This window comes from Pantherophis guttatus, chromosome 1 (assembly GCF_059756535.1).
Source record: "Pantherophis guttatus breed Tessera chromosome 1, ASM5975653v1, whole genome shotgun sequence".
NCBI classification, from domain to species: domain Eukaryota; kingdom Metazoa; phylum Chordata; class Lepidosauria; order Squamata; family Colubridae; genus Pantherophis; species Pantherophis guttatus.
The window spans coordinates 253,534,327-253,552,374 of NC_142063.1; the positions used below are offsets into that span (position 1 = coordinate 253,534,327).

Below are 18,048 nucleotides of genomic sequence, written 5' to 3' on the forward strand. Positions count from 1 at the left end.
AGATTTTTATTTTGTGGATTTTAAGGAAGATAACAAGGGGAGGGTTTTCTTTTTCTGCCTCAGGTGTCTTCAAAGGGAACATATATCAACCTGAATCCCAATCGTATTTAGACGTCATCCTGCCAAATGCTTAATTTCAATTAAAACGCAACAGCATTAGTTTCATATTATTAAATTAATTGTGGCATGTAAAATTAAAAGAGTTTGACTGATTGTAACCAAAAATAATGAGGTAAAATGAAGTAGTCTTCATCGTTTTATTTTTGTGACATCTGTTGAAAAGCAGTTTTCTCTGTGGTTGTGATCTCTAAAAGGTTATTTACCTATTTACACTTACTCTCTCTCTCTCTCTCTCTCTTTCTATCTCTCTCTCTCTCTGTGTATACTCAATATAACAATACAGAATAATAGAACACTACACTGTAGCCAAAGTATACTCACCACACCAGTATGATGCCTAGCATGGAATAAATTGGAATTTTCATCACCTTACGATATGACCTCAAGGTCCTTTTTCTGGTCAGTCAGTTCTGATCTTCCTAGAGCATATATTGAGCTGTAATACTTAACTCCAAAATGTTTTACATTTAGATTTATAGTGAACTACTTTGGCCATTCGTTGCCCATTTAACAATTTGATGGGATAATCCTGAATAACCTGCAAAAATGATCGTATTAAAATTCATCTCTAAATCTACTGTAAATTATTCATACATACATAGACACACTTTAAAGCCAATGCAGATTTTTGAAGTACAGGTAGTCCTTGTTTAGCAGCTCCCTTATTAAAGACCATTTGAAGTTCCAACAGTGATGAAACAGACTTTTACTTCTACAAACTTTTATCTATACAATTTGGGATGAACACCCTTTGAATGGTGTAGGAGTAGGAATGGAATTCCAGAGAAAAAAATTGCAGACTACAGGAACCAGGAGCACTACTCAGGTGACCCTGAGGACACAGATAAACCTCCAAGTGCTTCAACAACGCTCTAAAAGGATGCAAATAACCAGCTGTCTGCGAGGAATATAAATCCTTCCATTCCCCACTATCCTGTCAGAGCTGAAGAAGCTTCTTGGATGAGAAGCAAAACATCTTCAAAGAAAAAACAAGAAAGTCCATTTGCCTCCTGAAAAAGCACCTTTGGGACAGCCATGACCTGGATGACTGAGAATCTCTTTTCATTGATGAAACAGTAATTTTATGACCGATCCTAATATTTTTATCATCTGCAAGTCTGTAAAGCAAACAGAAAGCTGACATAAGGTCATAAGCACAGTTGCAGTATCTCTTAGTGACTGCTTACTTCACCCCCAAACTGCCAGTCCTACTGTGGTTACTGAATTACCTGAATTCTACTTCACATTTCTCCATTCTTATTCTTTAGTCACTTATAAGCTACAGTATTAAGAGGACCTCACTGGATGAGAGTTGTCATTTCTTAAGAAATTTTGAAAAGGTAATTTAGTTAAGAGCTTTATGAAAACATTATATATAATTATAGTATTTATGCAGTAGTTTATCACCACATTAAACCATAATATGGTATAGCTATATAAAGTAGCTATGGTATAGCTATATAAACCAATAGATTGCCTTATTGGTTATTTACAGGCTTTGAATTATCAATGAGAACAATCAATCAATCAATAATCAATGAGAACAATCAAATATATGGCAATTAACTGGCTGTTCCAATTTACAGTTCTCTGAAAATATATTTGTGTCTTTTTGACATTCTGAATTTTTGTATAACTCTGTACCGTATCTTATCGGAGCTTCAAGTGAGAGATAATAAATAATAAATTGAATGAACAAATAACACCAATGTTTAGTACTTGTTTCATTTATTTCATAAGCAAAACAATCCAGTGAGTATGAGGCAGGAATGTAAAAAAGGAACTATCCTTTTCAGTAATATCAGTGGCAATAACTGCAACCAAATGCTTCCGCCATCTGGTGACCAACCTCCTATGTTCCTATGTAAGCATTTTGGCTCATTCCTTCATGCTGACTTCAGGAATATCTGAGGGTTTCCTAGTGATATCAGATAGTGCTACATGTCTATGCGGTTTCAGTCGAATATTCATTTGGCCATTCCAAAACATGATACATCAGAGGTGGGCTTTATCTAATTTAACAACCGGTTTGCTGCAGAACCAAAAATGTGAGTGCGCCTTCTGCGCTTGTGTGCAGCTTCAAACACACGGCAATTTCATGTGTGCGGCTTCCAGCACACCTTCTCGGGCAGCCACGGTGAGTAGAATGGGCGAGGCGCAGAAATCAGCTGGGCTGTGTGGGTGGGGTGAGCGAGCCAGAGAGTGAGAGATATAGGATGGGATAGCACCAGGGCAGGTGGGCGGGCCCAGCTGGTGGTTGGAACTACTGGTACGGGCGAACCGGTCCGAACCGGCAGTAGCCCACCTCTGCATACCATGTTTTGTGCTAAGGGATGGATGGCCTGATGTAAAGCAAAAATTTCTGCTTACTTCAGTGATGGTAAGTAACCCAATACTGAGGCCACAAAATACAGGTAGTCCTCAACTCACAGCAATTCATTTAGTGACCGTTACAATGGCACTGAAAAAAAAAAGACCGATGACCATTTTTCATACTTACAACCATAGCATCATCCCTATGGTCACATAATCAAGATTCAGATGTTTGGCAACTGACTCATATTTATGACAATTGCAGTGTCCCTGGGCCACATGATCACCTTTTACACCCTTCTGACAAGCAAAGTCAGTGGGGAAGCCAGACTCATTTAACAACCGTGTTACTAACTTAACAACTACAGTGAATCACTTAACAACTGTGGCAAGAAAATGGGCAAATTCACTTAACAAGCGTCTCAACAGCAACAGAAATGTTGGGCTCAATTGCGTTCGTAAGTCGAAGACTACCTCTATCCCCAAACCATGACATTACCACTTTCATATTCAACAGTTAATATGAAGTTGTTATTGTGGAATATAATGATTCTCTTCCATCAGACATAAGTATCTTTGGTTTCAAAATCTTCATTAGGTAGCTCAATATTGATAATAAAAATTAATGGAACTGTAAAACCAATCTGTGGGGATGATTGGATTCTGAGCAGCCGTTTCACACAAAAGGTTTGATTTTCTTGCTTGACTGAACGCTTGGATTCCTTTTCACAGGTGGCTTCTTTTCTTTTCACAGGTGGCTTCTTTAAACTGATGGTGGCAGAATCATCACTCTCTTATTTGTGGAAGCAGAATGATATCATAAAAACTGAAATATTGTGTCACAAATTACAAGTCCAGTTGCAAATTTTAATTTTAAAACTGAGTGGAGACAATTTTAAGTTGTGTGTGTTTGTTTTTTTAAAGTAACGCCATCGTTCAAACTAAACTTCACCTGATGGTTTATTGACTTTTCCCTTTGACAGGAAACAGATCTTATTCTGACCTTCAATATTTCAATGCACCGGTCTTGGTGGATGGAAAATGGCCCAGGCTGCACAGTGACATCTGTGACTCCAGCCCCAGATTGGGCCCCAGAAGACCATCGCTACATCACTGTGTCAGGGTGCGTTCTTGAATATCAATATATAGAAGTGGCTCACAGTGCTCTACAAATCTTTTTTGCAGTAAGTATCCCATTATTTCTTCTTTCATTGTCTTCTTATATGAGGTATCTCAACCCAAGAGAATACAAAAATTGCAATACTCTTTTTAAATATATTTACGTATTTTTCGGAGTATAAGACGCACCTTTTTCCTCCCTAAAAGGGGGTGAAAATTTAGGTGCGTCTTATACACTGAATGTTGCCCCGCCCACCCACTGCCCCCCACCCTTTGGCCTGTGCTTCGCAGCAGTTACCTCCTTGCAAGCAAACAGCAAGAAAAAACAGCTCCTTTCAGCTTCAGCACAATCTAATTAGCACAAGTTGATTGGATAGGCCTCCCGACTCTCAGCTGATTTGCTCTCAGCTATTTTGCCCAGCAAAGCTATTTTGCTTGCTGCAAAGAGGTAAATTGCTGGAGCAGATTTTTTTTTCCTTGTGCTAATCAAGCTATGCTGAAAACAAAAACGAAAGTAAAGCAGGCTGTTTGCTGTTTGCTGCAAGGAGGCAAAATTGCTCAGAGGCAGAGGCAGATTCCTTTTTCTTCTTTTCCTCACCAAAAAAGGTAGGTGCGTCTTATACTCCCGTGTGTTTTATACTCCAAAAACTACGGTACTTTGAACTACATAACATTTTTAAAGAATGATCTCTAGAATTGTGTGAATCTAGAAGACACAAAATCATGTGGTGTTCTACAGAACATTTGCAAGCTATAGTTTCAGATGCGAGCATCAGAATTTCAATGTGTTGTGAGAAGCATTTAGGGATAAATGCAAGGTGTATGATTGAGCAAGCTACCATCTTTTTATTAAAAACTGCAGAAATATGGATAGTTCTTCAGTTGTACTATTTGATGGTGCAACAAGACTTAGTCTATATTCATTGGAATAATTCCACAAGTTTAGAATTATACTACAATACTTAGTTGTACATATGCTGTTCCAGTGTTTTCTTCTTTATCAAGAACTTTATTTATTCATTATATTTACATGGATGATCAATAGAAAAGTATTAAAATATGAATATATATATGCTCAATAAAAAAGCATTAATATATGAATATATAAATTCATAAATAAATAAAAGATTTTAAAAAAAAAAATCAGTAAGGCTTTTTTATTGCAAGAAGAACTCCCTGTGGAAATCCACAATAATTGTGTAAATTGTGCTTTAGAAGTGAATAGATTATTAATTGAGATTTCTAAAAATCAAGAAACCTGAAATATATATCAAATGAGCTTCTGTAAAATCACCCTGTTTTCTCTAGATTCATTATTCCATTTTTGATCTAGTACAATTAATTTTTATTTTCAGGAACAAATCTGCCAGGAAAGTCTAAGCCCATATTCAGAGTTTAAAACTGGAGTTTTAGAAGAAAGAAATACTCACATATCTTTCTATATATCATAAAAAGCAGGCACAATATTTAATATTTAATTCTTCACCTGATATAATAACCTTAAAAGCATTAAACCACAGCCATTTTACATTCTGCAGAGCATGCTTATGGAAGCAGACCTACAATCTTAAATTAATCACCTATTTTTTTCTGAAAATTTATATACTGTAAACTAGAAAAAACATTGCACCAAGTACTGAAAAACAGAGTAGGTAAATATTACTATAGACTATTTCCCCAAAAATGATTCTTGGAAAACAGAACAGAAAAGAGATATATTTGCACAAATATGTCCAAGTATTGGAGAATATATAAATCAGTGAGTTGAGCTGTAATTTAATAATAAATCACAACTCTGATTAAAAGGAATGAAATACAATATCATGTTACCGCATTATAGAGCTCTCTTTCTCTCTTTCTCTAACACATTGTCATAGAACAAGAAGTAGCTTAGTGAAACAATATTGTTGTTTCCCATATGCCTATGAAATATGTGTGAATTTCACAAGAACATGAGCTGAATTTATACCTAGAGCCGTGATGGTGAACCTATGGCACGCATGCCACAAGTGGCACGCAGCGCCCTCTCTGTAGGAATGCGAGCCATCACCCCAGTTCAGCTCTGCCACACATGCATGCGTGCCTCCCACTGGCCAGCTGGTCGTAGAATGCATGCGGGGGTGGGGCACCTGCACAGGGCCCTTTGCACACATTGTATTTTGGAAGTTTGGGGGTGCTTTGGGCACTCGGTCCAGAAAAGGTTAGCCATCACTGACGTAGAGCTTTTCCCTTTATGTTGAAATCTAATAGTATACATAATCTACATTGAGTAGACATTTACTTGGCTCCTGCTTCATATTCACACAATATTCACATTACTATTACTTAATTTCTGAGGGATTGTTTCTCAAATTATAAAATCAGAGCCCTTATTTTAAAAGTTGCATCCATAAAAAGTACAGTACATTTTACTAATGAGCCATGGTATTAGTCTATAGAGCTGATTTCCATATGGATAACAATGGAGTCATAAAGTTTCAGGTAGAAGTCCTCCTCAGTCTTACCTGAATATGCCAGGAATACAGCCTGGGATTTTACATATATCAGATTCATATTTTATTCATTTTATTCTCAGTAGGCAGTGTGTGTAGAAAGCCACAGATATAACCTTGGGAAACCTATGCAGCAAGAGTTAGAAAAACAGGCTTTAAGGCCAGAAAATGAGGAACAATAACAACAAAAACAAATACACTCACATTGGCTCTGCCTGAATTCCTTGGGTTATAGAGGAAGGGAAAGGACTTCACAGTCAGGACTTCATGATTTGTTTCTATAGCATTTATTAATAAAGTGTGGTTCTAGTTTACCTGCCTGACATAGACAGTTTCCATGGGCTGACCCTATGGAATCACAGCTAGATCACAGCTAGAATTGATAGCACTTATTGGTCAGGTGTAACTAAATATTCAAAGCAAACATTTCTACTTTTTACATTTTACATTTTAAAGGAAATTCACAAACTTTGTAAACATTGGCAACTCATACCCCACTCATTCCATTAGTAAATCTTTTACATGGACCAACCACTAATGTCATCTAGTAGTATCTAATGCAATGTTCTTTCTATTTCCATAATTGCAATTCTTTATGTTATCTAGTTTTGTGTATTGTACTAAGGGAGCATAAACTACAATAATTGTTTGAGTCTTTTCTAAACAATTCCAAATATCTTTCCCAAAAAATTCCTTCTTTCTTCCTTACCTGCCTTGCTCACTTTCTCTCGTTAGGAGTTCTTGATAAGAACCTAGTAGCAATGGACTTCTAATCACTCAAGATTCTTCATGGACAGTGTTTGAAAGATGTCCAAATAATCTCCACCCTCTGAAGTGATCACTGTTTTGCACAGTGTTCTAGAACAGGGCCCCCAACCCCTGGTCCATGGACTGGCAGTCTGCGGCATGCCAGCAACTGGTCCATGCAAACAAGCAAAGCTCCATCCGCAGTATGCAGACAGCATGCAAAACCACGCCCCCTCCCACCTACAGAAGAACCTTTTTCCACGGAACTGGTCCCTAGTGCTCAAAAGTTGGGGGGCACTGTTCTAGAATTCATTTTGGCCTCAATGAATGCTGTGGCAAGGGTATGCTCTGCCACCTGTGAATTGGATCTATGCCCTCCTGGTTATTTCATGGGGTTGAGTGATATGAATATCAAAGAAGTAATCAGCTGCACCCAGAAGGAAGTGGTATTGTGGCTCTTTCTTAAGAAGCCTTCTGTGAACTTGGCTGCTTTATGCCATTATCTTCAAGATATGGTTCTAAGTTACAGAGTGCCTTAGAAAAGGAGATCACTTGGACTGTCTTCAGTCAAGATTCAGGGCTAGAAATGGGACAGGGAAAAAAATGATGTTATGGTGGATGACTTTTCCTGGGTCTTAAATGCCCTTCTAGTCCATTTGAATTTCTGAATCATGAATTCTGGTATGTTGCAATCCATAAGTGATGGAAATCAGAGGCACTATTCTGCAGTTGTTCCATTCTTCTAGATGTGCAGTTCCAATTAGAGCTAATGGAAATGAGAGATTGGACAGGTGAGCACTCCCTTGCAATGTACCTCAGGATTTGGTTTGTTTTCACCTGTTGTTTACTGTCAGAAGAAGTCATATGTTGGTGTTGAATGAAATGTTATACAACTGTATATCTCCATTCCAGACCAGGCTGGAGAGCCAATGAAACTCTTGACCCAGTATCTAGAGTCTACATGGACCTAGATGGGACAAAACTGAGGCTGAGATTGTCTCTAGAAATATGAAGCTGCTGTGTGTTTAGAAACCACTGGTTCTCTGTCATCTCTGATTTTAACCATGAATGAGGTGGCATGCCTACAAAGGGGCAGGTCTGCAACTTGGGAATTCTTTTGGAATCACAACTACAGCAAGGCTGTGGCTAGGGGGACATTGGGCAAACTAGCTTATGTAACAATCATAGCCCTATCTGGAGCAAGAACTAGTTACTGCCCTATCTGGAACAGAATCCTACATGTTATCATCATCATTTGCTTTTCATGAGCCTGTCTTTGAAAACCATCCAAAAACTGCAGTTGCGGCTGAATACAGTGGATGGCAGGTGGGCAGGTGAGAGTTATTAGAGGCACATAATGCATTGGTTTCCAGTAGGCTTCTGAATATAATTTAAAGAGCTGTTTTGGCTCCTAGGACCACCTTTTCCAGACAGAACCCATCTATCCAATATAATTATCCCAGGTGGGAAAGTGTAGGGTACCTGGGGAGTATCTGAAGGGAGTGCTTTATTGTTCTGGACCCATCTTATGAAAAAGCCTCTTCTCAGCAAATTTTGATTTCACCTCCTTTGCATCATTTAGAAGGGCTTTGAAAACTGAAGCCTTCTGCAGGGCATTTCAGATCTAACGGTTATGAGATTATGTAGCTCCATGGTTCTTATTTCTGTATGTATAGCTGCTTTTATGTGTAGATATTATATGATTGTAAACCACTGAGAAATTGCTCACAGCTGGTGGTAAATAAGTAAGTAGATGGGGCTATCAGCTTTGCAAGCATTTATAGGCCCCAGTTTAGTTACACTATAAATATTCATGCCATGCAGGAGGGAAAATTTCTGCAATTTTTTTTCTATCTAATCTCCATTCATGAAAGAGAATTTGCTGTTGAAATTTACTACAAAGATGAGAAATTCTCAGGAGTGAAGTTGCACTTAGTTAATTATGAAGTGGCTGTCTGGATGTCTTGTCTGTTACTGTACTATCCTCTCTTCCGTGGTCTGAATCTGTCCTGACATTCAGCACTTCAGTTTAATCCCAAAGGGGAAAATCGTGAATATCATCTTTTCTTTCCACTTTTTCATCTTAGACAACCCAGGATCTTCAAAAAGATGGCAACAGAAAACAGCTATTCTAGCAGTAGCACCCTTCACACCTCTAGCTCTGTTAAGTAACCCAACCTAGATAAATTCAGAAGAAATGCTCAAGCCTAGGGGGGGAAAAGATGCTTGTTTCAAAGTGAGAGGGGAAAAAGGACATTTTGAGAAACCAAGAGACAGATTATAGCAAAACTTCAGGAAAAAAACAAACAGCCTGGCAACCTAGCAACTAGTTTTGAAGATGTCCACAGCTCTATGTGATACCAGGTCTCCTCTAAGCTCCATTGTCTGACCTTGTCATTAAAGAGAGAGAAGGTGAGATGGTCACAAATATTGCATTTAGAAATGGAATCAAATTAAAGCCTTCATTTGAGCATCACTATTCATGTAAATAAGATTATTTAACTTAAGTAATTTGTCAGGTTGTATTTTCAGTACTAATGCCTCATATTTTGTTGCTATTCAGTTTTATTTTTAACACAACATTCTAATGTGCCTCCTACTTATGTAGAACTATATAAAGCAAATCTGAACTCCTCAGATATTTCTTGTGATTCAAATTGAACTTTGATATCTGATGCAAAAAGAAAGGAATATGCTTTTTTTTTAAAAAAGTTCATATTTAAGCTATTTATAATGGTATTACTGGGAATATAGAGTTTTGATTGCTAGAATGAGGAGAAACATATTTTATTCTACATGAAAAGAAGAAATCAAAAGAACCCTTGACATACAAACAAAAAAAGTAGCTGGACATATTTTTATTTTATAATAATGAAATCTTGCAAGTTATACTTCACAACTATTTATTTTTCTTGACTTCTTCCTCTCCTATGAAATAAATTATTCTAGATATGATCCCCTCCTTTCTGAAGTGCCCTGCTTCAGGATTCCTGCCATCCATTCTGTCCAAGTGAGTGAGGCATGAAAGTTCCGCCTGTCTTGGATATTTTGGTTTTCTTCTCTTCCCCTGTGCCAGATATTCAGTACTGAATGTCTGCTGAGAATCCTTGTCCTCCCTGGGATGTTATTCTTTTTTGTTTTATTTTTTGGTAGGCTTTTGTTAGTATTTTTGTGAAGGGATGTCACAGGGAAGAGCCTTGGTGGCACAGCAGACTAAAGCACTGTTAAGTAACACCAGCTGCCTGCAATTATTGCAAGTTCAAATCTCACCAGGCTCAAGGTTAACTCAGCCTTCCATCTTTTTGAGGTAAGTAAAATGAGGACCCTGTTTGTGGGGGCAATAAGATGACTTTGTATAAAAAAGAACACCGCTTGGGGGGGGCGAAAGCCCTACTAAGCAGATATATACAAAAGTATGAAGACTATTGCTTAACGCATTGTAAGCCAGCCTGAGTCTCCGGAAAAGGGCGGCATATAAATTGAACCAATAAATAAATAAATGTATTTCCTCTAAAACCTGAGGGAAGACAAAAACCAACAGATGGAAGGTTTAGAGTGGGAGATCCAAACTTGAGCTAAGGAGGAATTTCCTGACTGTAAGAGCTATTAAGCAATGGAAGAACCTGCCTCCTGAAATTGTTGATGCTCCATAACTGGAGTCATTCAAGAAAAGACTGGGCAGTCATTTGTTTCTTGCACTAAATACTTATTCCTTGGGCAGGTGGTTGGACTAGCAGATTTCCGAAGTCTGTTCCAACTCTATGGATCACTTGATAAACTGCAGATTACTTCTGAATAAATTGAGATTCTCTTTCACAGTGGTGGGGCTTTAATTTGAATCCAGTCAGGATTAATTTACTGGAGCAGTTGTTTTCTGAGTAATCTTACTACACTTAATTAAGCTGTAGGTCTGAGAAAGGTTGTTTATAACTTTAATAAAAATAAATATTTAACTATTAATAGTTTCAAGAATACGTAGCATTTGCACTTTATCGCTGAACAAAATAAATAAATGCAAAGAACAACAATAGCATGATGAAACTATTCAACAAGAGATTCCTTCCACTCTACAAAGGCAAAGGAATCTTATCATACTACATGTGTTAATTATCTCAGTAATGTCAGAATATTACACCTAACAACTGTCTTGTGAATGGCCCCTGTCAAGTAGGTAATTATCACTCTCTATGCCTTTTGTATTTTAATTCTGTTCGACCTCTTAATTATTCATTTCCACCCAACACCTCTAAGCCTATACAAATTAAAACCTGTTAAAGGTAAGGATATACAGAAATGAGTCAGTATACCTCTGGATCTTCCAAAGTTAGTTGATTTACTCTAGAACATTTGGGATAATTCAGCTAACTCATTCCACAGAAAAATGTATTTCTACCTTCCCCAAAAATATGGCTCTAAGAAATGAAATGTACAAGAAAGGCAAAAATTTCAATAAAGGGGAACTGAATTATGTTTAACCACAAATTGGTATGGAGGATTTTGAATTATAACTGCCTGTGACTTTCATATTTGGGGACAGAACTAGATGAAGTTTAAGAACAGGTGAATTGTTCATATATTGCACATGTAGGTAGTCCTCAACTTAGAAAAACAATTGGAATTAGAACTGTAGCTAAATGATGCAGTTGTTAAGTGAGTTATGTTCAATTTAACCCATTAAGACATTTTTGCCTTGGTTGTTAAGAGAATCATGTGGTCATTAAACGAATCTGGTTCTTCCCATTGATCTTGCTTGTCAAAAGCTCCTGAGAGGAACACAAATGGCAATCACATTACCCCAGGATGCTACAACTATCATAAATACATGCCAGTTGCCAAGCACCCAAATTTTGATCATGTGACTGCAATGGTTTTGATGCTGCAATGGTTGTAAGGACTGGTTGATAGTTACTTTTTTCAGCACTGTTGTAACGCTAAGTGAATGGCCATAAGTCAAGAACTATCTGTACATTTTTGATGATATAGCTGAGGTTGAGAGATATTTGTAGCAGATTTTGGACACATGATTTAATATCTGTGTGTGCAAGAGGAAGAAGATGGCACTCTCTGAATGTGGAGGTAATTTGCTGATTGTCAGGAGTGAAGTAAAAGTGTAAGGCATGAGTTTGGTGTTTTTTCTGTCATTTAAATCTATTATTCAGTTGACCAACTAGCTAACTCAGCTCCTAAAATATTTATTTATTTATTTATTTATTTATTTATTGGTTCGATTTATATGCCGCTCTTCTCCGGAGACTCAGGGCGGCTTACAATGCGTTAAGCAATAGCCTTCATACTTTTGTACATACCTCCTTAGTAGAGCTTTCGCCCCCCACCCCCCAAAGCGGTGTTCTTTTTTATACAAAGTCATCTTATCGCCCCCACAAACCAGGTCCTCATTTTACCTACCTCGAAAGAATGGAAGGCTGAGTCAACCTTGAGCCTGCTGAGATTTGAACTTGCAGTAATTGCAGGCAGCTGGTGCTATTTAACAGCACTTTAGTCTGCTGCGCCACCAAGGCTCTTAATATCATCACAAACTGTTTAGAATGAGCAGAGAAAGACTGGAGAAAGAGATCAAGATGGCAGCTTTACTGCCGACAAGTCTTCAGATTACTAACACGCATGCGCACACGCTGATCCGCTGGCCAGTACACATGTTCATGCCGGGAAATAGAAGACCAGCTCTGATGCAAGCACAAAGGCCAGCTGATTGTCCCGTGCGCATGTGCGCCAGAAACCTGGAAGAGGAATGGGTACTGCCGTGCATGCCAGGCGACATGGCTCCATGTTTCACTTTGGGCATGCGTGCCATAGGTTCGCCATCACAGTGCTAAGATATAATAAAATCTGGGTGTCACCGTAGGGGTACTAAAAGTCAAGATGGCAGCAACAACCATGTAATAAAAGTCATGCTTCCTTTTAATGTGTGTAGCAACACTGTAAAATAGAGATTGGGCTTCAATTGCTTGGTTGCAGTCATCATATTGACCTTTCTGTGAATGCCCTTCTCCAAACCACACTCTTAATTAGTCTGCTACACATTGGATTACCCTGATTCTGCCTGATTGTCCCCTTAAATGTTTTGTCTGTTTCTCTAAACAATGAGCAGTGTTTTCTATGGTGCAGATTTCTTACAGTAGCAGTGTTCCCACCGGGTAATCTATGAGATCTCTTCTATCTCAATCCGTATCCCTCTGAGATGTTTTTCAAGCTGTTGACAGCTTTAAAATATGTGGACTTCAACTCCCAGAATTCCCCAGAGCTGAAGTCCACACATTTTAAAGCTGGCAAGGTTGAAAAAAAGTTAGCTGTGTGATATTCCAGTTGTTATGGCCTATAAAGCATTAGAGGGAAATTGGAGTCACTGCAATTTTATTTAAGAATTTTAGTTTGTTTGATATAAGCCTCGTTACAGGTACTGCATTTCTCCTTCTCTTAGAGAAAATTCATTAAATACCTGTTTGAAGTATAAAATTGAACAAATTGTGTCATTAATCTTGGAAATACTTAGATCAAAGATTTCCCTCGATTATAGTTTACAAGACAGTTAATATTATTCATATGCATAAACTTTCCAAAGAAATAATTACTTCAAAAATCTATCTCTGCTCTTCACCAAGGATAGTTTGGGATACATACAGTACTGCACCTTATTACAGATTTAGGATATAAAAAGATATTCTTCAACTACATTTGCTTAGAGTTTATATATGATAATTTTCTGTATCTCATATTCAAAAATAACTTTGAATGTAATTTTAGCAAAAAAAAACCTTTATTGCACACACACAAACACACACACACACACACACACAAACATTTATGTGGGTATCTATATACTATTTGAACTCTTGTTCCTGTAACCCAGGGGTCAGCAACCTGCGGCTCTGGAGCCACATGTGGCTCTTTCATCCCTCTGCTGCGGCTCCCTGTCACTCAAAATAGGCATCACAACCGCCAATGTGCGACACCTGCCAGCATGCCGTTTATTGAGCTTTTCACCCCCCGGTAGGCCAACCATGGATAAATCCAAGAAAAGAAAAGTTTCAGAAGAAAATAGAACGTTTAATTCAACTACATATGCTAGTTTTGTGGCCACTTAAGAAATATTCAGGCAAGGAAGGGTTTGTGGCTCCCGGTATTTTCTTTTCTGTGGGAAATGGGTCCAAATGGCTCTTTGAGTGTTTAAGATTGCCGACCCCCGCTATAACCTTTAAACTGGATGAAATCTTCACTTCCGCATCTCTTTGGAGGAGAAACACAGCTGAGGCACAGCAATCTGCTCTGCTGTGTGAATCAGCTGAGAAGATAAAGGCAGAAAAATAACATGGGTGGGTGGGCCCATCTGATCATCAGGGCGAACCTGTTCTCTCCCAGCTGATCGTTGGAGCTACTGGTTCACCTGAACTGGTCTGAACCGGTAGAATCCCACCTCTGCTGTGAGTGCCTTAGTGCTGCTGGGTGGCTGCTAGTGCTGCTACAGCATTGCTGGGCTGCTGCAGCTGCAGTCATGTGATGCTTATTTTGAATGTGCTGTGACAGTTTCCCAGACACTCTCACAATCTCTGACTCTCCCCTTCCCTCCTCCCTAACCAGCACCAGAAGGGAAGGGGAAATAGAAAGCAAGGACACACACACCCTGCACACTTCTTGGCCTACATAGTTCCTGCAGAGTTCCCTAACTGTGCACCACTTCTTACACACCTCCATAAGCCAAAGTAGCGGAAGGAAGGAAGGAAGGAAGGAAGGAAGGAAGGAAGGAAGGAAGGAAGGTGGGGGAAGCTGACAAGAATTTGGAAATTGCTTCTGCTCCCACTGTTTTTTTGCCTACCCATGGTCATTCTGTTTTCTGTTTAGGATAAGGAAATATCTCTGAAATGATGACATTGCTTGTCTAATTTACACATATTTGGGGATTATGTAATCCTATTTATCCAACCTTTAGGAGCTGACAAAAGTTGTTTCTTTATTTCAAAAGGAACATTCCCTTCATCAGCTTTAAATACTAGTTTAAAGTAGTTTAGAACAATAAATGTTTACGTTAAATAAGCTAATTCTTCCAAAATATTATAACATTTTATTAACATTAGTAAATTCAAATTACTATAAACATTAGTAAATTTAAATTACTATAAACATTAGTAAATTCAAGAAAAGTAGAATAGTGATTTAATGTATAAAGTATATAAACATATGCAATAAGTATAGCATGAACGATACCAGAGTTACTAGAGAATTTAGGAATCATTTCTACAATTGGAAGTCTCGTGGTACAAAGAGTCAAAGTAGTTGACCAGCTTCGGACTTTGTGAAAGATGAAGTATAAATTTCTGTGCTGCCTGGGCTTTTATAAAATCTAGGAAGAAGAAACGGAAAACTTGAGCAGCAGCATTCCAATCATATCTGCTACTTGAGGGAATCCAAAAGAAGTGAGGCCTTATCTTCAGGCTGAAGAGAAACATCATAAATTGCATTTTCAGGGTTATTGTGTCTTGTCTGCTGAGACTTAATGCTGTTTCTCAACAAACTCAGTCATAATCAACACGATCCTTTGAAATTTTCTTTACTCCTTCCTACTGAGTCAAAACTCTGTGTTCTATTTTTTTCTTTTTTTCCAGTTTGTACTAGTTTTTGCCATTGTGGTTATAATTTTTAATTAAATTACTATTAAAAATTAAAAGAAGTCTTACTTTTGTATATTGAACCACCCAAAGATTGGAGGGAAAAAAAGAAGCAATAGATCCTTCTAATCAAGGAGAGAAGCAACCTAGAACTAAGGAAAAATTTCTTGACAGTTAGAACAATTAATCAATGGAACAGAAGTTGTGGAGGCAACTGGACATTTTTAAGAAGAGATTTGACAACCATTTATCTGAAATAGTACAGGGTTTCCTATTTGAGCAATAGGATTGGATTAAATTTCCAAGGTCCATTCCAATTCTGTTATTCTTGTAATATGCCAGCATACTCTTGGCTGAATAGGAATAGGAACAGAACAGAACAGAATAGAATAACAGAGTTGGAAGGGACCTTGGAGGTCTTCTAATACAAACCCCTACTTAGGCTGGAGACTCTACAGCACTTCAGACAAATGGTTATCTTATCTCTTCTTAAAAACTTCCAGTGTTGGAGCATTTACAACTTCTGGAGGCAAGTTGTTCCACTAATTAATTGTTCTAACTGTCAGGAAATTTCTCCTTAGTTCTAAATTGCTTCTCTCCTTGATTAGTTTCCACCCATTGCTTCTTGTTTTACCCTCAGGTGCTTTGGAGAATAGTTTGACTCCCTCTTCTTTGTGGCAACCCCTGAGATATTGGAACACTGCTATCATGTCACCCCTAGTCCTTCTTTTCATAAGACTAGACATATCCAGTTCTAGCAACCGTTCTTTATATGTTTTATCCTCAAGTCCCCTAATTTATTTATTATTTATTTATTTATTGAATTTGTATACCGCCTTACTCCCGAAGGACTCAGTGCAGTGAACAGCCATAGAAAACATATAAATACAAAATTTAAAATAGATTAAAACGAATTAAATAATTTGGCTGAACAAATTTAAAACCCCAATAATTTAAAACCAGATTTAAAATTTCCATTTAAAAAGGGGAAAGACTTAGGTCAGGCCGGCTTGATGAAATAGGAAAGTCTTGAGCGCGCGACGGAAGGTACGCAGATCCGGGATCCTCCGTATCTCCAGGGGGAGCTCGTTCCAGATAGTAGGTGCCCCCACAGAGAAGGCTCTCCCCCTGGGGGCCGCCAGTCGACATTGTTTGGCCGACGGCACCCGGAGGAGCCCCTCTCTATGGGAGCGTACTGGTCAGTGGGAGGCTATTGGTGGTAGCAGGCGGTCCTGTAAATAACCAGGTCCTAAGCCATGGAGCGCTCTAAAGGTGATAACCAAAACCTTGAAGCGCACTCGGAAGACCACCGGGAGCCAGTGCAGCTCGCGCAGGAGAGGTGTTACATGGGAGCACCACGTTGCTCCCGTCACCACCCACGCGGCCGCACTCTGCGCCAGTTGGAGCCTCCGAGTGCTCCTCAAGGGGAGCCCCATGTAGAGAGCATTACAATAGTCCAGACGGGAGGTGACGAGAGCATGAGTGACCGTGCGTAAGGAGTCCCGATCTAGAAAGGGACGCAACTGGCGAATCAGGCGAACCTGATGAAAAATCCTCCTGGTCACGGCCGTCAAGTGCTCTTCTAAAGACAGCCGTGAGTCCAGGAGGACACCCAAGTTGCGAGCCCTTTCACAGTGTAATAGCAGGCTTAAAAGAGTTAGATGGCAGCTTTTTTAGATCCTCATATGCCTCCATGTACTCTAATGTTTAAGTTATATGATTAGTTTGTAGGAGACACTTTTTATAAGATTTTTCTTTCTGAGTTTGCCAGTTGTGTGAGATTTCTGAGCCTTCTCCGTTCTTTTTTCTTAGTTCTCTTTCAAAGACTAAGTTCAGAGATGGGGACCTCCTTTCTTCTGTTGGCTATTTATAAGCGGCATTTCATGCACAAATTATTTGTTTTGGCAGAATGAATAATTTTGTTACGTTGGCTCTCAATGAACTTTACAAGAGACTCTTTTGAAGCATCTACTTTATTTTTAACCATGGTCAACAGGTGGGAGCTTAAAAGAACAGTTTGCGCCAATAAGAAACAATGTCATCTAAACAAGTGTATTTACTCTTTTCAAAGATTCAAGATTTAAATTCCCATCCCCATCCTGCATGAGCTATATAGCCACTGAGCAAGCAGCAGCTACAGTCTGAGGAGAAAGAACATTCTCTCTCAAGGAGGAAGAAAGATCTATAAATGGCTGATTTTCAATCTGAGCTTGTAAATCCCACTCCAGGGAATCATACCGATTGGACAGCCAAAGTGGAGTGATGTTACCTACAAGACAGCAGTGGTGAAATTCATTTTTTTTTACTACCAGTACTGTGGGTGTGGCTTGGTAGGCGTGGCTTGGTGGGTGTGGCAGGGGAAGGATACTGCAAAATCTCCATTCCTACCCCACTCTGGGGCCAGCCAGAGGTGGTATTTGCCAGTTCTCCGAACTACTCAAAATTTCCGCTACCAGTTCTCCAGAACCGTCGGAACCTGCTGGATTTCACCCCTGCAATAGAGGCTTGCTTGCTTGTCATAGATCTGTGAACTCTCTGTTTTTCATAGTCTTGGATGGAGTCTCTGATGCAGCTGTAGCCTGTATCTTCTTCCTTTTCCTCATAGTACTAATATAAATATCCACACTTGTAAAGGA

General features: G+C 38.8%; 1 protein-coding gene across 3 annotated transcripts in view; it reads left to right on the forward strand.

Annotated features, from left to right (window-relative positions):
- The window catches only part of NKAIN2 (sodium/potassium transporting ATPase interacting 2), a 556,752-nt gene that overhangs the window by 423,722 nt on the left and 114,982 nt on the right, over nucleotides 1-18,048 (forward strand). For all 3 annotated transcript variants that reach the window (XM_034418729.3, XM_034418730.3, XM_087882764.1), the window contains exon 4: nucleotides 3,417-3,617. In XM_034418729.3, coding sequence (XP_034274620.1) covers nucleotides 3,417-3,617 — 201 coding nt within the window. The remainder of the gene's footprint in view (nucleotides 1-3,416; nucleotides 3,618-18,048) is intronic.